This window comes from Mchenga conophoros, linkage group LG14, assembly GCF_057382185.1.
Source record: "Mchenga conophoros isolate Kocher_MC1m ecotype Shallow Benthic linkage group LG14, M_conophoros_male_GT1.1, whole genome shotgun sequence".
Classification (NCBI taxonomy): Eukaryota; Metazoa; Chordata; class Actinopteri; order Cichliformes; family Cichlidae; genus Mchenga; species Mchenga conophoros.
In genome coordinates this window covers 21,444,624-21,467,671 of record NC_140539.1, presented here as the reverse complement: position 1 = coordinate 21,467,671, position 23,048 = coordinate 21,444,624, and the positions used below count along the sequence as shown (strand labels likewise).

At 45.1% G+C, this 23,048-nt stretch overlaps 1 protein-coding gene across 4 annotated transcripts in view; it reads right to left on the bottom strand.

Moving 5' to 3' along the window:
* kmt2a (lysine (K)-specific methyltransferase 2A) overlaps nucleotides 1-21,698 on the bottom strand; it is a 38,540-nt gene extending 16,842 nt beyond the window's left edge. Inside the window, exons 1-16 of one of the 4 annotated variants that reach the window (XM_085243360.1) lie at nucleotides 21,419-21,698; nucleotides 12,582-12,654; nucleotides 9,116-12,453; nucleotides 8,417-8,594; nucleotides 7,463-7,691; nucleotides 6,355-7,085; nucleotides 6,183-6,256; nucleotides 5,847-6,083; nucleotides 5,584-5,730; nucleotides 4,163-4,261; nucleotides 3,726-3,846; nucleotides 3,492-3,605; nucleotides 3,132-3,313; nucleotides 2,420-2,596; nucleotides 931-1,041; nucleotides 594-667 (exon numbers count right to left, since the gene is read on the bottom strand). In XM_085243360.1, coding sequence (XP_085099486.1) covers nucleotides 594-667; nucleotides 931-1,041; nucleotides 2,420-2,596; nucleotides 3,132-3,313; nucleotides 3,492-3,605; nucleotides 3,726-3,846; nucleotides 4,163-4,261; nucleotides 5,584-5,730; nucleotides 5,847-6,083; nucleotides 6,183-6,256; nucleotides 6,355-7,085; nucleotides 7,463-7,691; nucleotides 8,417-8,594; nucleotides 9,116-12,453; nucleotides 12,582-12,654; nucleotides 21,419-21,664 — 6,131 coding nt within the window. In that variant the 5' untranslated portion in view covers nucleotides 21,665-21,698. The remainder of the gene's footprint in view (nucleotides 1-593; nucleotides 668-930; nucleotides 1,042-2,419; nucleotides 2,597-3,131; nucleotides 3,314-3,491; nucleotides 3,606-3,725; nucleotides 3,847-4,162; nucleotides 4,262-5,583; nucleotides 5,731-5,846; nucleotides 6,084-6,182; nucleotides 6,257-6,354; nucleotides 7,086-7,462; nucleotides 7,692-8,416; nucleotides 8,595-9,115; nucleotides 12,454-12,581; nucleotides 12,655-21,418) is intronic. The other 3 variants (XM_085243363.1, XM_085243362.1, XM_085243361.1) reach the window with 3 other exon arrangements.
* Nucleotides 21,699-23,048: the final 1,350 nt, after the last annotated feature.

Below are 23,048 nucleotides of genomic sequence, written 5' to 3'. Positions count from 1 at the left end.
GGACTATCACATGACACCGTGATCTCAGCCCTTAGTTTGCATTTCCATTAAATATCTCGGTGGATGTTTGTACAGCAAACCCACACGTTTTATTCTTTTCAGTTCACAGCGCTCTGGTTCCCTCCTATATACAGATGATGATACGGTGCCTCCCAAAGAAACCACATCTTGCTTCTCATTTCAATAATTACAGACCAGCAGCTCTTGAAAACTGCAGTTCTCTGAGGTTTTTGGACAGGCTCACTTTACACGAGTATTAAAGTGAAATCTTCTTCTCTGTAATTACAAACATAACTTGCGATACAAGTTTAGAAAATCGTGGCAAATAAAACACTTCACACAGTATATTAAGACTGAAAGCACTGCCTTCTGGGTGGCATTGCTTAGCTACTGAATTTCAGATTTTGCTCATATTAGTCTGAGCTCATTTTAACTTCATTTTAGCAAATCTTTTGTTGGTTATTTTAAATGCATTTAAATAATTATCAAGAACCAGAAACACTTCTGAGTGCCAATACGAGCCAATCGGAACAGGTAGTGAACACTCTCGTATGAGCTCTTGCATTTGCTAAGGTATAACGACAGACACTCACTTGGCAGAGACTTTTTGGCTTTCCCAGAATCTGGACTCTTTCACTTTGAACCATGGAAAGGTTCGGTCCATTTGCTGAAACAGAGAATGAATTCCATTAACGTTACACATCAGCCTACTCAAGCACTTGTGCAGACCTGCATTTGGAAGCGATCGTGAATGTCGTTGGCGCAGCTTTAACTCGATTAGGACAATTAACCTGTAACTGATGAAGGAAGAAGAAAACGCTTCTCACAATGTCTACGTAAACGTGTGTTTCGCTGTTGTCATTTAACCTCATTTATGCTTGCTGTGTTTCCAGCCGTGCCATGAGACTTGAGCTGATCTGAACTTCTTACCCGGATGAAAAAGGACTTGACCATGCTGTTGGCTTTCCTGCTCTCAGGTTGGCCTCCGTCACTGTTGATGGCTGTCTGAATGATTCGCACGATGTCATCGCTAAACTCCAGCTGGGAGAGAAATGATGAACACAAATGGCACACAATTAAGCTAATGAACATTGGTGGAAAGGACATTATCTCAGCCATCTGTGTTAATTTCCCATTACACAGCACAGGTCTGACCAGGGAGTCAAGATGTGGCTACACATACCAGATTAAAATCAAATATCAAACATGCTCTAAAGTAGGGCTGGGCTATATCATACCGTTCACGGTATGATGACACATGATGAGTAATTTTGGGCAACGATAGGAAAATGAAATATCGCGATAGAATATGGGTAAAATGCGCTTGCGCAGTGCCTATGTTTACATACGCACATGGCGGCGACGCAGAATGAGAAGAGCAAAAGTGGATCGTTAAATGAAACGGATGAACCAGAATTGGTTTGTAAAAATGCTGCAGCTTCAGTGGTGTGGAACTGGTTTGGCTTTCAACCGTCAGATACACATCAAAGCACTATTTTTGGTAGAGCATGCTAGCGAGCCGTCGTTATTACCGTGTTGTTTGGAAAATACGGCACACTTAAAATCAATCCTTTTATTTTTCTGAAAATCGACAGTGCCCCTTATAATCCCGTGTGCCTTATGTATGAATTCTGGTTGTGTTTACTGACCTCGAAACGATTTTATGTCTTATGGCTCGAAAATCTGTCAAATCTTTTAGTACGACTTTGCTAAGTTACAAAACTGCACCGCTTCATGGATTGTCGGAGCATTACGGCTATCGTAGGCAGGAGCCTCGCGGAGTGATACGTACTGTGCTTCGTCATAATATTACCGTATTGTGTGTGTATAACCTCTTTTTAAGTTTTGTGGATGTTATACATGGTTATGCTGAGGACATGTCGGCCAGTTTCCACTGGAAATGCCTTTTGGTTAAACTGTCAGCAAGGAAATTGCACTGTTACATTTTTATATAACTTTAATGCACATAAAAAACAGCTGCTTGTTTAAGTGAAAATACATTGATGGGGTTTTTTGCACTAATAAAGTTGTGGAGTTGTAAAGCATTTTGTCTAGTGTCAATTATATCGTCAGTTATATCGTTATCGCAATTTTTCAAATGTATATCGTGATAAATATTTTTGGTCATATCGCCCTGCTCTACTCTAAAGGCTGTGATTTAAAAAGAAAAAAAAAAAAGTACAATCTGCTTCAAGAGAGCTTGTGAGCTTTGTCATATGTTTAGAGAAAAAATATCTGTGGTTAGCCTGCACAGATCCTCGACTACGTGTTCTCTAGTTACAGAGACTGATGAATTGCTTTTCATTAAAATGCAGCAGACAACACACTTGTCATTCCAGTTTGTCAGCACGGCAGAGATACCGGAAAACAAATGGGCCCCTCAAAAAAGAAAAAAAAGAAAGAAAGAATGCACACTTACCAATGAATTGTACCGGCCTTGATCCATCTTTTTCTCAACAGACTCCAAATCTGGAGGGGAGTCGCTGGGAGGTGTGGGGGTTACTTCTGTCAGGACTGGAGGATCTGGGCCCTCCGGGGAACGACGGGATGGAAGACTCTCCTCCGTCTCTGGATTCAGCTCTGGTGGCTTCACCGCCTGCTCCAAAACCACAGAGTATAGCTCTGACTGATGTGGTAAAATAAGCTCAGGCTGTTTCTGGTCAAAATGTGCCTTTATCCATCAATATCCATCATAGCACCACGTGGTAAAAAAGTAAAACTCACAAAACTATAAAGTAATGAAGTAAAATAAAATCAGTGTTTCCCACACACAGACTTTTCTTAGCTGGCCATCAAGGTATATAAATACCTGCCTAAGTTTATTTGGTAACACAAATGTTGGTATTTTTTAAATTTCTACATGTTTAAGAGAGTTTAGCTGCGACTAACCAGAAAGGCCCTTATTAAATTTACTTGGCAGTTCTCGACTTCACAGAGGCGACCTCAAATTTATTTCTCACAAAGAAACTGGAAAATGAAAAATGTGCAGAGGAAATCCTTAAAAATGGCAGTCTGCAGAACCTAAATCTGTGGGAAACACACTGCAAATGATGCTATAATATAAAAATCTGATCAGTGAAATGTTTGCAATATGGCAAAGACTCACATCGATTTGCAGGCGTGTATCTTACCTGTCTGTACCGTAGCAGGTGTGTGGATGTGCGTGAGTTGAGCAGTGCAGTGAGGACGTTGCGAATGCAGCCCTGAAGTTCCCTTTCCAACGCCGCCCTCCACTCAGGCGGGTGTCGTTCGGTACATTTGGTACATGTGTAGGCAACGCTCTCTGGCTTTGACAGCAGTTCATACATTTCATCTGCGACACAGCGAAACAGCAGGTCATTAGGTTTATTGTTTTTCTGCATGTCATCAGCGTGACAGCGCTCAGAGGGCGGCCTGTCAGTCATCTGCTCAGACACTGTCGAAGCACACAAGCTGCTACAAACTGATGAAGAACATACTGTCAATGTATTACTCGCTATGCAGCTTCTCACCTGTGAGATTCTCACACTTTGCATGAACCCAATGGTTGCAGCGGCCACACAGCATCATTTTGCTGTCATAATCATCATCGTCATAGCACTTATCACACAGTGGGCAGAAGTTCCCTGAGAGAGGAGATTAAAATTCATCAAGACCAATAAAATACTGCTTACATTCAAATGTTGTTGTATTTTTTTGTTATTGCTGGTGATACTGATCAGTCATCTACTGAGCTACCTGCTCACCTTTAGCAAAAAGTTTGGCACAATCGTGACACATGGAGAAATCATGTGACCACTGGGCATCCCAGGACTTCCCAGGTTTCGTGGTGCCGCAGCTCTTACAGCGCACACACTTGGCGCAAACCTGAAAATAAGAGGCACATAAACAACATCGTTACTACACGGTAGAAACTCGTAAGCATTCGTTTAAGGAGTGGAAAGTGTGTGAAAGTGAAGCTGTAACAGGAGCAAAACGTTTTCCTAGACGCTGGCTGTGCGAGGTCGCATCCATGTAAGTAGCACAATCTTGAGAAGAAGGAAACGTGTGAACTTGGGAGAGAAATGTGCGAGCATAATGCTATAGTTTGGTCACGCAGTCGTGCAACTGTGTTACATAAAGGTGAGAAAATGGTGAGGGTGTTTAAGAGAGGAGGAGGAGGAGGAGGAGAGTGTGTGCATACCCAGATTCTCTTCTTCTTGGTGGGTCTGGTTGGGTAGTTGGGACCCAGGCACTCTGGGTGATAGCTGTTGTGGCACTTGTCGCACTCTAGCAGCTGCTGCTGCAGGGAGAGAGGTAGAAAAAGTGACAAGATGTTATTTGTATATCGAGTTAGGCAGCAGTAACATTTTCATCCCTAACAAATAGTTCTGCTCCCTGCAAATCAGCAACAAAGGCTTTGACCCATAATTGCAGTACTCGCCTTTACCACCAAGTGTCACGCTGAAATAAATGAATGGTAGATACAGCCATGCAGTATTTTTTAAAAGATGAACGGTGCTTCTTTTACACAGACGTCTTGCTCTAGTGCTCCCTCCAGTTTATAGCAGGGCACATTCATAGCGTGTGTAACGGATGGATAAACATCATTAACTAAGGCATTATGATGCAGCTTTAATGTGAGCTGTATAGTGCTCTTGTCGACAGCTGCTTAAGGGTTGAGCGCAGTTGAGTTTTTCTTGTTTTTTCTTTGAATAAACACAGTTATCCCATTTAAAGTTTTTCCAATATACAGTTAATGTGCTGCAGGACATTTTCATCACTGAGCTAGCAGGGATCCTAACCCAAAATGCGAATGACAAACATTTATTAATAATGACCAACAAGCTAGGCTGGAGGCTGCAGTTTGGGGAGGGCCTTACTGAGGATCAGCAGCAGCACCTGTGCCTGCAGGATACCCCCTGACACATCTGAGAGAGGCTAACAGAGAAAAAGGGGAGTGATGGTGGAGCATTTATAGCCGTAAGAGCGGGAGGAGAGTGTTTGAGATGTTCCTGAAGCTCCTAAAATTTAGATAAATTATCAACAATTACAAGTTGCAAATAGTCAAAGTTTTATGATCATCCAGCACTTGATGTGCTATTTCTGCAGCGGCCTGATTTGCCCGTAACTTCGCCAGCTGAGATTTAAGTTAAGCCACACTCAGTGGTGGAATTGGAATGCCAGAGGCAGCTCCTTGGTCAGAGACGAAAGCCAGTCAAAATAACGATTTACTTTACGCTCGCTAGATTTAAAGATCCAGCTCCAAAGAATCTTTTTCTTTAGCCTTACTTTCTGCTTTCCCCACTAAATGGGCAGTAACCAACAATTTCACATATCTTGCAAACATGTACAGCTGTTTGACTGCCTTTCTTCCACCTGATGTGTTCATTCATATTTCTAAACCCACAACCATACAAGGCTCACACCATGCACATTTTACACATGGCTTCAGTTAAATGATAAAAACATGGCAGGAATCCAAGAAGCTGATTAAGTGCTGTCTGCTGGCTAGACTAGCAAGCATCTTTCTAGGGAAGATTCTCCAGTCTTCACACACTGTCAGTCTGAACCAAGCTTCCGTGAGCGGCTTTAAAATGTACAGAACTGTATCGAATGGCTTACTTTAGTTTTCTGGTGCTGGCGCCCACAGGCCTGGCAGTATCGGCATCGTCGACAACACCAGTTCTCAAACTGCTCCTGGAGAGGGCGCTCCGATTCCCCCAGGCAAAAGAGATGGAACGGTTCACAGCATACCTGGCAGAAGACAAACTACATGCAGAGAGAGAGAGAGAGGAAGACGTGTTTGAATATAAGCTCAGCTTCTGCGTGGATGAAAGGAAGCTCAAAGGGGGGAGGGAAAAAAAGAAAATCAAGATGATTTTTACCTCCGCATTTCCACTGCTTGCACACAAAAAGCAGAGCACCCTGGGTGTGATAGGCACAGAGGTGAGCAGGCTGAGGCCACCAGCCTCCCACACCTTCTCCACATCATGGTTCCTTTTGAAATCCACTCTGATACGATGCACTCCGTCGCAGGGTGCTCTAGAATTCACCTGGCCCCTAGTCGAGGGAGTGCTCTGCGAGTTTAAAGTACTGCTGCTCGGGGGTTTAGTGGTCAGAGGCTTCACAAGAGGGGGTGACCAAAAAAACAAAAACAGTGTTTGACAAATGCTTATGGCAAAAGTTTTGATGGACATCTTATACAAGTAAAACTTTATTACCTTGTCTTTTGGTTTGTGTCTAGTAGAAACGGGAACAGAGCGAGAAGTTGGCTTCTTTAACTGTTTTGATTCAGCTATTAAAAAAAAGAAGAAAAAAGCGATGATATTAAAATAAGAACAAGGTAAAAATAAAAATGCCGTTTATTGGGAAAAGGTATGGCTATTTACTTACCTGTATCTGAAACTAGTGTAGCTGAGCTCTGCTGTTGCGCTGAAAGCTGCTGCTGCAGCGGCTGTGTTTTTTTCTTGGGTTCATTTGGCGAAATCTTGGGTGAAGCATCCTTTTTTGAACATGCCTGACTGGTAAGTGTCCGTTGCTGCTGCTGTTGTGATGACGGCTGAGACTGTGTAGACTGAGAGGGGGAATTTTGTGCAGAAGATGACGATGAAGAGGAGGAAGAGGAGGAGGAGGAAGAAGAAGATGATGAGGAGGAGGAAGAAGACGATGAAGTGGAAGAAGATGACGTGGAGGTGGAAGCTGGTACAGGTTGCTGTGGCTTGTGCCCCTTTTTACCGGGGGCACCGCTTGGGGCCGTGAGCTGCTTGGGTTCTGACATCGGTGCGGGAGACTGAGCCTGGGCTGTGGACGCGGCGGAGGCCTGAGGGGGATCGGCTGGGGCAGGGGAGGATGCGAGGGCTGGCGATGATTGCTTGGATAATGGCTGTCTTGACTTCTCCTCTCCCTGCCTTAGAGGAGGAGGAGGAGGAGGGCTCTTTTTAAGGGGAGGTTCCTCTTTTGCTGGAGCAGGAATGGGTTTGGGGCCAGAGTCCGAGTTTGGTCCTTTCACCGGATTGAGGCTCTCTTTCTTTTCCGGTGGCCTCTTTTTCTTGTCCTTCTTGCCTTTACCTTGCTTTTGAAGAATCTTTGAGGGCATCCACTGTAAGTTCTGACACTTTCTCATCCTGAAAAGGAGATTCACAAAATTTTAGCTTCCATCCTGCCTTTAATTCCCACCACAATGACGATGTCTTTGATGCATCTATACTTCTACCATCAACTGTTCGTGCTGGATGTTGATCTAATGAATCTTGTTAGTTACAGTTACAGAAAAGGAGGAAGAAGAAGACATTTTAAGACCGACTCTGACTCTATAAGTGTATTGTCTAAGCTTTGAAAACAAACCAAAAAGATGTATTCACTGGCAAATACCTCCCACTTCATCAGCATAATGAACGAGCTGGATACAGTAACAGCCCATTATATTTTGTCACATAGCATAGTTACATTTCCAAGAACGTGCATGTCAAGCTGCTGACTTCAAGTCAGGAATAATACTCACTTGCAGCATTGCTTTTTAATGTTTCGCCCTCCAAACTTAGGCTTATCCAGACAGTTGGTACATTCACCGCAGTCTTCTGGAACCTGGCAGCCTGAGCACTGGCCACAGCGCCGCGACCGTCGGCCCTTTTTAGGAGGAGCTTCTTGAACGGCCTTTTGCCGGGTCTCCCGTGGCTTTATGGGAGGGGACTGAGGCTCTGCCTCTTCTGAGCCCGCAACTGAAGACTTGTCTGTAAAAAAATCCAAAAAAGGAGGATTTCATTATTACTGACACACAGTTTAACACAGAGAGAGTCATAAAATAGCACTATTAAGAAGGCAAAGATGAAGAAATTTACAATATTGATAAATAAATTATTTTTTTAAACAAATGAATGAATCTTAAATTCTGGCTTATTTTAAAATAAATCAATAACAACTTATTTTTTAGCCACTTTGTATTTAACCTAATTCCCGACCATCACTATTAGGTCATCTCGCCTCAAAAGTTCGCATGTAACAACATGACATGAGACCAGTCAAAATAACAGGGACAGGGCAGCCAAACGCTTCTCACTCCATCACCACTCCACTGTGTACTTGTGTGCCCATCAATGATTGAATTTCTCTTCTCCTGTGATTAGCCTGTCATCATTGTGTGCTCCAAACTGTTTCAGGACTTCATTCATGACACAACATTTGTGCCATGAATAAAAAACCATTTAGCTCACGCTGCTCTGCAGTATTAGAAGTGTACACATGTCACAGTCCCAATTAAGACCCCGCCCAGAATAGCCAAGTCTTGCACAAGCTGAACTATTCTCTGTACCTTTTTTTAAAAATTAAAACGGTTAAAGATTACCATGAAGTTTACCATTTAAAACAACTAAGCAATAATATCATCCACACCAAAGAGTGTTGATTTTTGCACTTTATAGACAATTCAGTAAACTTCAAGTATGCAGGTGTGTCTCACCATCATTCCCCATGGAAGATAGGATCTTCTCTCTCTCCTCCCAGGGCAAGGCACTAAGTGTGGGCATGTCATCAGGGAACACCGCCCGGTTACGGCCAAGAGCCACAGCTGCACGACGGCATACATGCTTGATGCGCGGTCCACGGACTGATGCCTCCGACGAATCACTCTCTTGACCCTGCAGACCACCGCAAAAAGTGCACCGAATACTCATAAAGAGCATCATGATAACAAATATGCAAGACAATCCTACAAATGCACAAACTTGCAATGCAAAAAGACAGCATGTTCAGCTTATTGTTAGATGTTAGTTACGTTAGATGTGAACAATCTGACCAGTGTGCAGGTGAAGATTAAGAAGATGTGGAAACAAGGCGTGTCCTTAAAAACCCAATTGACATATTAACAGCAAAAAATAAAAACAGATGAAGATTCTGCATAAAGGACTTTCATAAGCAAAGCTACTGCTGTTTTGTGCATAATGCATTAAGCGAGGAGAATTCCCCTTAAGTAACACCCTCCATGGGACTTTCCTCCTATCAAGTTTCAGTCTGAGTACAAACTCAGGTTTCTATTTATAGCAAACATTCATAGCATTATGTCAAACTCATTTGCTTGTGACTATACGATTTAAATGAGAAAACCAGACAGTCTTTTTGTTGAGACTCTATGAGGGCGACGCATGAACATGAAACTGACCTGGACCTTTGCCTGATCTGTAGGTTTTAGCTTGTTCTTCTTTATCTCAAAGAGCTGGGCTTTGGCCTTCTTCAGTAGTCCAACTACCCGCTTGTCAGTCACAGGGTGTTTCTCTGAATTTGATAAAATTTTTCCAATAGAGGAAACAGGAAGCTGTTGTCTGCTGGGATGCACTGGGAGGCTTGGTGTATTTTGGCTGGGAGTACTTCTTTTCTCTTTCTCTTTTTCCCCATCCTCCATCTCTGCTCCCTTCTCAGAGAGCCTGCCTTTCTTAGGCAGACGTCCTTTAGTAAAGGACACAGGACCAGTGGAAGGTGGCACATCTGAGGAAGCGGTGTCAGAAACCGTGTCAGCTGATGTTGATTTCTTTCTCCCCGGAGCCTTTTTTGGAGCAAGACCATCAGAGTCCCTCCCATCTACAGTAAACAGACTAGAAGGTGCATTAGGGGAGCCATCTGGCGTAGAAACCCGACTTCTTTTCTCCAAATCCTTCTTCCCTTCTCTCTTATTCTCCTTCTCCTTCTCACGATTTTTCTCAGAATCTCTCTCTTTTTCCTTCTGAGCAGGTTCCTGGGGAGTGGACAAACATTTTTCTTTACCTCCCTTCCCAGCTCCTCGCCCTGTGTCTTGGCCACTGGGAGGAAAGAGAGGGAAAAGTGGGGAAGAACCGGATGATGCAGCTGACATGGGAGGTGGGTTTCCAGTGGCCCCTCTTCGATTATCGGGTGTTCCTTGTGAGGCCAGTATACCGTGTGATACCGTGGAGAAAGTGTTGAAAGGAGCAGAAGTTAAGGCACTAGTGGCTAGTGGGCTTGCAGACACCCCTGGCAAAGAGCTGGGGTTACTACTGGAGGCAGAGCCTGGCAGCACAGATATCTCTGAGGCCCCTTTCCCCATGGACATCTGGCCTCCTATTTGGCTGCTGCGTCTGGTCATCGAGTGGGATGGAGACCGTGGATGGCCACGCAGTGTTCCCGGAACCGGCCGTCTCCTACGCCGCTGGGTTCTGGTGGAGCTGGGTGGCGTCTGGTGTGGGGAGATTGATCCAGGGCTGCTCCCCGAAGATGACTGCAGGGTAACTGACTCAAATATCCGAGAGTGAGCCTCACTGGGTGTAAAGCGTGGAGCACGAAGCAACGGGCTGCGCTTTTGAAGTGGTGAGTCAAAGCGGGATGATGGGGGGTGCTGGTGGTGAGCGTGGGGATGAAGAGGGGCAAACAGACGAGTCCCACTTCCCGCTCCGGTGACCGGTGCTGGAAATGCAACCGGAGCAGCTCCCCCTGCCCCACCAACACCCAGCCCGACGTCTTCAGGTGTGAGCGGTGGAGGACGGAAGTTGTCAAATACCGGCTTGCGTATAAGGCCCTCCTTGGCATATTTAGCAGAGGAAAAGTACTGCTGTTTCGGGTGGGACAGGGATGTCCATCGGAAGGTGGGCTCTCTCAGAATTGAGCGACTTCTTTTGTCTGACAAGCTGGGCAGCACTGATGGTCCAGGGAGGAATGGTGGGATGGGGTGAGGCATCCAAGACGACTGGGGGTGGTGTTCACTAATAGCAGCTGTACCAGTGGAGGTTGACTGGGGAGGCTGTGGAGGGGTGAGGAGAGGGGGAGGTGAAGAAGACGAAGAAGCTGTGGATGAAGCTTGCTGGGAATTTACAAGTGCAGAGGAGGACATCAGCACTCCTGTTGGTGGGCTGATGATTGGCTTTTTCATCCCAGTGGTGAGCGTCTCTCTTCCCCTCTGTTTCTGACCCCCCTGGCTGACCCCCTGCCGTCTCCGGCCTCGTTGATTCCTCTCTGCCAGCACATGCTCTGCCTCCGGTTCAGAGGGAGGAGACGCAGGCTGTGAGGTGTGTAGCAGGTTGGCCTCCCTCTCTCCCTGTGAGGACGGAGAATGATCCTCTGGCTCTGACAAAGCCTGCGTGGCCTCCGAAGCCTGGGAGTTGCACGATGAGTCATCCAAGCTCGGGCTGCTGGACCTGGAAGACTCTGCAGAAGAGAGTTGTGAGGAATGCTGTGACACAGCACTTGAGCCGCAAGATGGCGCGCTACTGCTGAATCTCCCATTGGCTGTGTTGCTGTTGCTGCTATTCAGAAGACCGGCAGCTGTTGATGGAACAGAGGGAACAGGGGCAGGAGATGAAGGAGGCGGGAGAGAGTCAGTCGGGGCAGTGGTACCAGCGCTAGTAACAGCAGATGTAGAGGAGACAAGCACAGGAGAAGGGGATGAGGAAATGGTGCAGGCAGGTTGGGCAGAAGTGGAGACAGATGAAGGGGCTGTGTCTAAGCGGGGTATCTTTGTATGGGGTGCTGGGGTTCCAAAACTCCCCTCATCTTCAATGAAGCGCTTGGGTGTTTTGATGATGCGAAGGGAGACGGTGCTGACCACGGGCATGATGAACTGCCTGATGTTCTTCAGCGGGGTCTTCCTGATGCCAGCTTCAATGGCTCCTCCCCCACTACCCCCAATGGCTACAGCTTCTTTCTCCAGTCGCTTCTGTGCTCCTTTCTTAGCACGTTCCAGCAGCTGTTTGGCGATGGTAGCATCAGGGCGCTTACACGGGGGGACGATTCTGACTGGCTTTCTGTGTCGAGGGCTTTTTCTGAGGCCCACCGCTCTGCCTGGCTTGGAGGGAAGTGGGGAGGCAGGTGGATTGGAAGAGTCTTGGTCCCCAGTGCCATCCACACTCCTTAGCATGGGCTGCTGAGGTGTGTGTGGTTCTGCGGCCCCACCTCTGATCCTGAACGTTTTATGTTTCCCTTCCCCACATTCAATGGAGGTAGACAGCTGGGCAGCAGCAGCAGCTGCTGCTTCAGCTTTGAGCCTCTCAGCTGATGGTGGTCGCCCACGTCTGCGTCGGGGAACACCGGGCAAAGTCTTGAGGCGTGACTTCAGAGGGGTGAGCTTGGTCTCTGTCAGCCTCTTCAGGTTGGTAACTTTGGATTCACCCCGTCCACCTTTGGAAAACCTCGCCTCAGTATCATGTGGCTGAGTAGAGCCCACTGCCACCTTCTTGCCACCCTTTCTGTCCTTGTCCTCCTCTGTGTCCAGCTCAAACCCAACCTGCCTGGTGTCCTCCCCTGCTGCATGGCTTCCCGTAGTCCAAGCTTTCTTGCTACTTGAAGAAGGGGGTCGGCCTCTTCTCTTTTCTCCGGTCCCAGGTGGCCTCCCAGGTAGCCTTTTCACCCTTTCAGCTGGTCTTTCAGGTCCCTCAGGTTTGTCCTGTTTTGGAGAGGGAAAGGATGATGGGGAAGATAGACTTGCAGCAATTTTCTGGGCGGACAGGACCCGTGGCGGGCGCCCTCTTGGCTTCTTCTCCTGTATAGGTGGTCCTGCTGATAAAACCAGAAAAACAAATAAATAACCAGGCACAAACAGCAACACCTATAGAAAAATTGTACAGGTAGAGTCATCTCAAACTGACTATAAAGTCCCTGGTAGCCAAGACGAGTTAAAATTTTACCTGAGGAAGTTGTTGAAGGGCTCTGTACTCGCTTCTGTTCAACAACCGGTCCAAATCCTTCAAATGCTTCTTCCTACAACACAAGAAAGGGAAAAAGATGAGTTGCCTGTGATCACACCATTTTGTAATGCTAAAATACAGGAACAGACCATATTTAGAGCATTAATCATAGTACATAACAGTGAGATGGCCTAGATGAGCAACACTTGAGTCATTATTGAATAGTAATAATAATAGAATGCATTTATACAGCGCTTTTCGGGACCCCTCACTCTCACATTCATACACTGGTGAAGGCAAGCTACAGTTGTAGCCACAGCTGCCCTGGGGCAGACTGACAGAGGCGAGGCTGCCATATCGCGCCATCGGCCCCTCTGGCCATCACCAGTAGGCGGTAGGTGAAGTGTCTTGCCAAAGGACACAACGACCGAGACTGTCCGAACCGGGGCTCGAACCGGCAACCTTCCGATTACAAGATGAACACACAACTCTTGAGCCACGATCGCCCGAAGACAGACTACTCTAGCTTACTCTGGTGCTCTCATATTTTTCTGGTTTTTGGAATAGCATGCCTAACGTTTGAGAAGACTCAAACCACCACAGACGTCTAAATCTTACTGGGTGACTAACACATAGCAATGTACTCCTGCTCCTTGAGTTACAGCACTTACACAGGCAGACAGAGCAAAGAGGCACAAAAGACAATGAGGCCTGAAGTGCAGAGCAAATACACATTAGTGGCATCTTTTCAACAAGAGGAGCAAAAATGTAAAGTGTGGCTTTAAGGCTGAGCCAGAGCAGTCTGAGCTTTGGATTCACTTAGATACATCTGTGCCTTTAGCTGAATTCAGACACTGAATCATGGTCACATGTTAAAAAATATATCAGTTTAGGCAATTTTAGCATGAAACTTTGATATGTTTCACCATAAAACATTTCATCCATGGTTAATAACTGCCAAATGATGTGACTTTAATTACTCAGTAATATTGAATTAATTTCAATATTTTGGGAAATTATGTAAGCTCCACTCTGGCATAGTAAATGTATCCTTCCTCTCATGTCTCAATGTACCCTTGAGAAGTGCAACAGAAAAGAAAAAATCCCTCAGTGATGATTAGCATCTTTGGGCTCCTCTGTGTGCTACTACTTCTTACAATCAATGTGCTTAAGAGTGGAGGTGAGTGTGTCATTCCGTCATGTTTATTTATAGCAGCACGTGGGGATGCAATAAAGGTCTCGCTGGCCCAGTTTGTAGAGCAGCTGCGATCTAAGTGTAAGTGCAAAATTACATGCAAACTGCTTTGCACCATTTAAGAGTTACACACGCTGCATGTGGCTGAGACGCACGACAAACTGTAGGATCTAATTAGAAAGCATAAGAAGCATTAATGTGTGCTCAAATGCCGGTTTTCAGCTGTTCCACATATAAACAAACAACAATAACAGACATCAATACCGCTGTTTTTCCTGGCCTGCAGTATTTATCTAAGCATCCCACTCTGCTCATGGTGCATTCAAGCTTTTCTTTTTCCTCCCCTTTTTTATGCTTCGCTCTGTTTGTATTTCACCCTCTTCTCACGGTAATTGTAGCATCCTCCTCTCTGAGCAAACTGGTGCTCTGGGTTGGTGTTTGTTGCGGAGCGGGGGGGGGGGGGGGTACCGATGGACAGCACTGAGTCGCTGTGATAATGTGAGCAGTCAATGACATTACAGCGTACTTTGCCAGAGGCAAGTGCGTAGGGCAGGCAGCACAGACGCATGTACCTTCACTCACTCACTCACTCACTCACTCACTCCCACATTCACTCACACACTCACACACCCTTGTGATCATGTACTAATTCTGTCAGCCACACATACACAGTTTGGTGGGCGGGGTGGGGGGTGGGGGATAGCACACCCCCCTGCATGAGCTGCACATCAAGATGTAAACAAGCAGAACACAGGAGTGAAAATGGGGGGAGGGGAGCAAAGACAAGGCAAACCAGCAAGCTCGACGAGCTAAAGGAGGAGGGTCGTGGGAGGAGGGAGAGGAGGAGAGAAAAGAGACAAGGAAGCAGCATCTTGACCACATGCACCATCAACAACGGAGGGAGCGCACCGCTCTCTTGGGAGCAGTGAGGATGAAAGGGGATGAGGTTTTGAACATGCTCGTGCAGACGCTTGCTAAATCCCAATCTAAACATGCCTCCCACACACAAGACAAGACTCCCCTTTCCTCCCCCCGCCACTCTTAATCTTGCTTGCTCTCTGCCATGCTTCCTAACGCACATTCAGTCAGTCAGTCACTCATTGCTAGCTCGCTCCCACTGACTGACAAGCACTGAGCAGCAGCGCGTGGAACATGCAGCTCACCATGAGCTCAATAGCAGTGCAGGCACAGGGAGGTAACTTCAAGAAGTAAACAAACACCGTAGTATACTACTGAGGTGAAGTGTTTTGTACTACGTTGTCGTGCGACGTGCAAGTGATGAAAGGGGTTACTGGAAAGACCAGAGTTTGTCTTTTTTGTTGTTGTTTTTTTCCCCCTTCCCCTTTATCTCTTAAGCTGAAGAGCACCCTTCATCTTTGCTCGCTTTTGCCGTCGCTCTCACCGTGTGAAATCCTGAGCAGTTTTACTTCCCTGCTGGTCTGTCATTTTTCATCTTACTGATCAATGCATACATGAGTTAAGTGATATAAATTACTTAAAGCTGGAGCAAGGGAAACCAATCTGATTCATGACAGAAGCATCATTAATTTTGTCAGGATGTGCAAGGGACTGTCCCTGACAGGTGTGAAACAGATAGGAATTGGGTTGGAGGTTTATTTCTCTGTATCACTCTGACAGAGCTTTTTGCACTTTGACAAAGCTAATGGGACTTTCACCGCCTTATAAGACAGCATTTAGGAGAAATCAAACTGACTACAGATGACGGGCTGCAGATGATGGATCTGTTTCTAAGGCAGGGTATAAACCCAGCTTTGATCTACAAAACGTATTCCTTGCTAAACAGGTGGGTTTCCAAACGGCATCTCTCTGGTTTTTTTGGATAGGTTTCTTAAATTCCAGATTTAGCAAAACAAGAGCAATTCTAACCACCTACTGTAAGTTAGCCCTTGCTAACCAAAGTTACACTTTTAGGCAGGCGGAACAGCAAAAGCAGACAAAATAATAGAAGCAGAATATGTATAGAAAAAAGTAAAAAAATCTTACTGTGATTTGTCAGCATGTTCCCTAATGATTTACTGACTTTACTTTACAATGAATATTTAAATTCAGTGGAGAAAGTAAGGAAGAGATGTACAACGCTTCATAAAGAAGGCTGGGAGGTGCTGAGAAGGGTTCATTTCCCACCTGAAACTAGAATCTGCAGCAAACCTTTGCAAGCTTTAACCATGGCCACAACTTTTCCCTTTTATTGTTTGTCTCACCTTTTTCAAGTGAATTACCACTATGACTAGATATCAACTCTAAACCCCTACCCAGCACCAATAGTGGTCGTGCATGATTTGCAGTAAAAACAAATCATGTTGTTTTTTTGGGGGGTTTTTTTATCTCATGCTGAGCTTCAGGCCAGCCCCTCAGTTCACTCTCTTCCTGAAAGAAGTTTTTTTTTTTAAGATCATTTCTCTTTCAAGCAAATTTCTTCTACCTGGCTCTGCATCATAAACAGAATTGCTGGAGGAGTCTGCTGCGCCTGAGATGACTATATTAAGGGTATCCCCCTATCTATATCAAACAGAGCCAAGAGTAGAAAAAAAAGTGAGTGTAAGTGAGTATTTGAGTCAGAGGGATTATTTGCACATGTGCTGAAATCCTTACTTTTACCATGTTTAATATGAGCATCCGCCACTGTTGCAATATATATGGCAGAAAATAAAATAAGGCCATTTTTAAGTTAAAAAAACTTTTTCGTAATAAACTTCTCTCACTCATACTAAAAACACTTTAGTTCACAGCTGATATTTCTGCTTTAAAACGCGCCAGTCATTTAATGAGCACGGTTGGCTGTAATGTTAAATATACCTGATGGGCAGTAAAAAAGTTTACAACAAGCAAACAACTGCTGTCACAAGTGACGATTCACAGGTCAGTAACAAACACATTAGCATACTCTGCAGCTACCCAAACACCTACCACATCAAGATCTTACCGGAAAACCTAACCGCTACTCATATAATCAGTCGCAGTTTCATGACAGCTTATGACTTTTATGTGTTTTTCTATGTTTATGAAAGGTGCTGGCATCCCAGGGTCTTAATTTTCACTGATTTCTGCATGTAAGGCTGAACCTCCATCGACATTAGCAGCAACATGGAGAAGCACATAGTTTTATGTTAATGTGATATTCTATAATAGAGACTATTTTGATGCATTTACCTGGCAGTTACATACAAGTGTATTAAATGCAATAAGCTAAAGAAGAAAGTGGATAAAGAAGCAGTTGGACAAAACTAATTACTAGAACAAGGATTTAAGCCGGAAGCCAATGCCAGACACAGCTGCAGTGTGGAAAGGGCCTCAGTCAAAGGAGCTACCTTATTGATCCTCGCCTTACCCTGACTGCAAAAAACATTAAATTAAATAAAATAAAAAAAATCACATACACTATTTGTGTGGAAATATCATCAAATTTACATAAGCTCCATTTAAACTCAGAAGTTACCCACTTTCAGACATCTGAACAAGTGATGAGGAGCAAAAGGAGGACAGGAAAGGGATGTCATATAGATTTATAGGTTTTCCAGGGTTATTCTGACGCTAATAGACACTCTATAGGAAGTCATTCTTCCCCGGTAGTCTAGAAAAAAAAAACATTTTGTTGACTCATCCCTGGAAGCTTTCCTTTAGATTTACGGCACAGACACCATGCTCTGCTCCTAGAAATGCAAACTGGCAATGAGCTCATAACCCTATATGTCTGTGATGACATATCTGTTCAAGAAGGTCTCAGCAGGGAAAGCAGTGACACTGCTCTGTGACCCTCCCTGTCAGCACTGAGCAAAAGGTGGGCATTTGTTTTTTCAAGTGTCCAAACACTAAGTGCAACTGCTTCACATTTGTTCAACAGCGTGCAGACCAAAACAAACACACTCCCGTGTTGGGGTACCTTGACTTTCCACACCTCACATGTGAGGAAACGAGGAAACTGTCAGTGGACAAAGGCAAACAGACTGATTGCTTGGGGAGGGGGGGGGGCAGAGTGTTGTTCTCTACACAAACACACACAAACATAGTAACACTTGCACAGGCTGGCACACAAACACACATTCCCTCTGAACCATCTAAGGAGGCAGCTTGAATTAAAGTTTTAATCAAAATAAAGACAAAGCAGACACGCCTACTCCTGATTGCAATGAGGGACATAAAGTCTGAGGGACACCCCTACCACCACACACACACAAGCGCACGCACACGCACAAAGAGTAAGAAAGACGACACAATTGCCGCCTTTCTCCCAGTCAGGCAACTCTAAAAGCAGAGGTGAAAGCTCCTTGCCGCCCGCTGTAGCTGAATAAAGCTGTGGATGGGAGGGGTGGGAGGGTCTGTAACTAATTCTCCACCCAGCGTTATCCCATTGGGAGGTGGGTGGGGAGGGTTGCCCTGCACCCTTTGATATCCCTGCCTGCGCTCTTTCAGCCGCCGCACTTTGTGAGGGCTGGAATAAAAGCAGACACAAAGCTCTTGCTCCAATCCACACGATGTCTCGGGGATGGGTAAGAAGGGTCCAGGAGGAGGGGTGTGTGTATGGGTGGCGGTGGTCTTCTATTTAAATAGGCCAAACACCTGCTGGACCCAAGCGCCTTCCGCTCAAACACACCATTTCTTTCAAACCAGTGAGGCAAAGAGACATTTAGGTTGATACATCTATTGAGCTGTAGTTTTGTATGAATGATTAAACACTGGTAATTACATGAGAGTAAAGAGGAGGCAGCAGAAGGCAAGATGTAATGGACCAAGAACGAAAAAGAAAAAATTATGTTTAAAAAAAAAAAAAAGTCAGAACAGCATGACTTGGGTTAAGGCTGTATGGGTTTTAAAGTCACTTTTAGAAACAAAGATCAATGTGGACTACATTAGATTATTAAAAAAAAAAAAAAAAGAACCAACAATTTGGCCAGATCAAGAAGATGAATTCCCAGCAGACATACAAAAGCTAATAAATGCCAAATTTGGACAGCAACAGCCAACAAGCACCCTTTTGAGCCACCCCAATAGGCTTAGTAATCCATTCCAAAGTGGCAGCTGTCAGAAGAAAAGTTCCTCTGCCTCTCAGACAGGGTGGTGTGTGTCTGAAGTGGATTTGGGTTTTTCTGCCTGGATGAAGGAAGGAGGGGCAGGAGAGTGTCCGGCTGGCGCTCTGTTCAGGGTCGCCCTGTGCACTCAGCAGGCTGCAGTGAGCCTGAACAATCCTGCCTAGATCTGGCCAGACAAGCACTACACTGATTCTCAATGAAATCACCATGCTGTGTCCACAACTTCCATAGGATTCAGGTTCCAAGGGGAATTAATGATCCAGTCTGTCTCCATGCATCCTAAACTAATGCTATAAACTGATACACAGAGCAGGAGGAACTGTTAATAAGTAAAGCCATTTCTTAATAATATAATGCTCTTGGGTAAGGCCCAAAATAGCATGCTTTCTTATCAGTTGGACAAAAATGGGAGAACTCTTTGCCTTAACCATTTCTGGACAACCTATGCTTACGTGCACAGTCACACCCCAAAAAATCACTATGCTGTGTCAGAAATCTTCATACAACTAAAGCTGCCCTAGGGTGTTACAGACAAATCTCTCTACACATACATTATCAGTGCTCCAAAGTAAAAAAGGGAGGGAGCGAAAAAGCTTAAAAAGCCATTTAAACACAAAATTAGTCAGTAAAGTTAGTGTTTCCATGGGCCATGTAACACTGATTTAGTACAAATGCACTCCAAAAGTAAATAAAGCAGTTTAGAGGATTTAATGGTCCAATCATGGACTCGCATATATTATTTCAGTTTAAAAAATAAATTAAACTTTCTCTTAAAATTTCAATAAACTATTATTAACTACTTTTCAATACTCCATAACCCCCTGCAGCTACATAATAATAAAATGTATTATATTGTCCAAAGGGAGATTCCAAATGTCAAATGTGAGAACAAAAATAATTTTTTTAAACTACAGCTAAACGTCTCAGGAGCAAACATGCACATACTGCTGTGCTTTAGTAAAAAACAAACAACAAATAAGTAGTGGTCCATGTTGAGACTGGATGGTGGTAAACATCCCCACACGGTGTACTCCCACTGCAATGAACGCATGCTGCTCATCATGAAGAAGGAAGATGGTAGTTCGCTAAGGCGAACACACCCCCACATCACAAGGTCCGTCAAGAAGGGGCTCGTTGTTATTGTAGCCAGCCCTGCATGCGCACTGTCACCAGCCACTGCTCTGATAAAACACGGCGAATTCACACACTAAACCTTATACACATATACACTCAATAACGGCCAAACGCCGTGTAGCTGTGTATCAGGCGTCATCTCAGAACATTATAAACCCGATATTATTTTGGTACTAGCTACGCACTGACTGTGCAGAGAAGGGGAAAACATGTCCACCTCCCATTTTCCTATGCATCAGCAATAGCCCCGATGGCTAGCGCGACGTAGTGCGTAGCATGGTAGCTGCCCTAGCTTAAAACTAAACAGCAATAGATCTGATTTCGTTTGGAGCATGAGCTCAGCCAAGTTTAGCTCCGATGCTTTAACCCGCTACGTAGCAATATGCTAATCGGGGAGGAACGCAGCAACCTCCCGGGCAAAACTGCAACTTTATAACGCCGCTCACGGAGAGGAGGAGAAGAATGGTGGTGTAGTTTTAGCTGTAAGATGTAGACAGCTAACGTGCGAGCTAACCGAGCAGCTACGTTGGGAGGTTGACACCTCACCTCAAACAGCCAGTCCTCGGAGCAAATACGAAGCTATTTAGCTGGCAAAGATAACCTTATAGAGAGCTGGGGCAAAGGTAAAGTGAATAAGGAGTAGCCGTTCTCGCTGGAGACAGACGCTAAGTTCACGTTAGCTAGTTAGAAACCACAATTGTGTACTCTCACCTCCTTCAAGTTGACATGTCTTGTTTTCAAACACATAACACGCTATCATGAAGCTACGGTGCTGTTACACCGCAGGGACGCCACCATTTATTAAAAACGTGTTTAAATGCTGGTTAGTTGCAGTGGGTTAACATTAAAGCTAATATGTTAACGGTAACTTTTACCGTGTTAGTGTTTATGATTTTGAAAGCAGGCATGAAGGCTTCATACCAGGCTAATAACAACTTGCTAACTAGTAATCCCACCTTAGTTACGCCATATACATTGGTCACCAAATAAACTAGTATCGCTGTTGTTTGTTACATGTACTGTATGTTGTAATAGCGTTGGAACACCGAGGTTTCTTCTGGCCGAGCTAGCGTTAGCACTGGTTCACCCAAAACTGAGTGGATGTAGCCCGTCCTCACACTCCTGCACTGAGGAGCAGAAAACTTTCTTTCCAGTAGAGCTGTGGAGACTAGATATCTATAAAATAATTTGGCGTTTTTTCTTGCTTCTAACTAAAGTTAACGCTGTAACGGGTTACTGTAGAGTTTAAGGCCACATAACCAACTCAAAGTTGGTTATGAGCATCTTGGCAATGACAAGTTTGCTCAGAGCCACACTAAGCGTCAGGGAGACGGAAAGATGGTCAACGTTTGGGTACAGTAACCGTTAGCTCCCTGCCTCACATGTAACCAGCGGTCCTCCGCGTGAACTCTGGCCCCGCAGCTGTCTTACCGATGCTCCCGGGTCATCCCCGTCCTTACCTCCGTGCTGCTAGAGTCGCTCGATTCCCCCAAAACATCCCGAAATTTCTGCAGGTTGCTCCCGATAACCGAAGAGACCTGTAGTGCAGCATCAAACCCGGGTCCGAGCCCAGCTGCATTAGGGTGGGCTCCCGAGACACTCCGCAAAGAGGCAGTAACCCTGATTCGGCCCGCTCTCCTCCCGGTACCGGAGTTGCTGCTCCCTCCGGGCCGAGCAGGGAACCGCCACCGACAGCTGTGCGCCATTTTACACTCTCTGCCTGTCTGCCCTGCGATCGGAGATACCTCAGTGGGCGGAACCCTTACCGAGCACTCCACATAAACAACCTCTACCAAGCGCAGCGTTCTCACTGGCCGAGAACATCGTTATGCATGTTGCGGGGCGGAACTGAAGAAACCCCGACAATGCATTTTCTCAGCGGCCCTATTGACTCTGCACGGCTGATTCCAAATCAGGTTCAGGGGCTTTGCCCGGGAAGGAGGTGCGTTTGAATCACCGAGGAGGAATAGACTGATATCTTACAGCATGTGTTGTTTCTTATACCAGATAAACAAGATAAAGCGATAAGTGCGTTTTTTTCCTTCTTTTTTGAGCTGCAGCCAAACCCAGAGATAACAAGATAAGATACTCACTGTAAACAATCTGGGTCACAGTGCGTGTGACTTGAAGCAGGAGACTAGCATGCCACAACATAATAAAGCTATTCGCTTCCATCAAAAGTGCATGCTTAAAAAAAAGAGAAAAAACATACATAATGGAAAAAAAATCACTAAAAATACTTGGCACGTTTTGTCCATGAAAGCAAGTAGCCTACTTGTGTGCAAACGGGCCCTGGGTATACTGACCCAGGCAAGATTACCCTCTAGAAAATTTTTACACGTGGTTTTAAAGGGATGGACATGGTGAGAAATAATACTCTGTTAGGCTGTGGCATTTAAACAATGCTCAGGTACTAATCAGCCCAAATTTGGGAAGAAATATCTCCCACACCTTTACAGCACCAGTAGCAGCCTGAACGATTGATACAAGCCAGGACGGATCCATGCTTTTATGTTGTTTATTCCAAATTCTGAACCTGCCATCCAAATGTCACAGCAGAAATCTAGACTCACCAGCCCAGGCAATGTTTTCTAACTTTCTGTTGTTCAATTCTGGTGAGCCTATGCAAACTAACCTCAGTTTACTGTTCTTAGCTGACAGGTGCAGCACTCAGTGTGGTCTTCTGCTGATGCTCTTCTGCATACCTTAGTTGCAACTAGTGGCTATTTAAGTTACTGTTGTCTTCCTTTCAGCTTGAAAGCAGTCTGGCTGTTCTCCCCTGACCTTTCTCATCAACATATTTTCACCCACAAGAAATGCCACTCACTAGATATTTTCTCTTTTTCAGACATTCTCTGTAAACTCTAGAGATAGTTGTGTGGGAGAATCCCAATAGATCAGCAGTTTCTGAAATACTTAGATCAGGCTGCCTGGCTCCAACAGTCATGTCAAGTTCAAAGTAGAGCCAGACTGGTATATCGGTATTAGCATTTTTAATGCCCCCAAAAATTAAAATCGTAAGGAAGAGATGGGAGAAACACCCTTCAATTATGTTGTGAGTGTTGAGGTTTCACAGTCTGTTCACCAGCG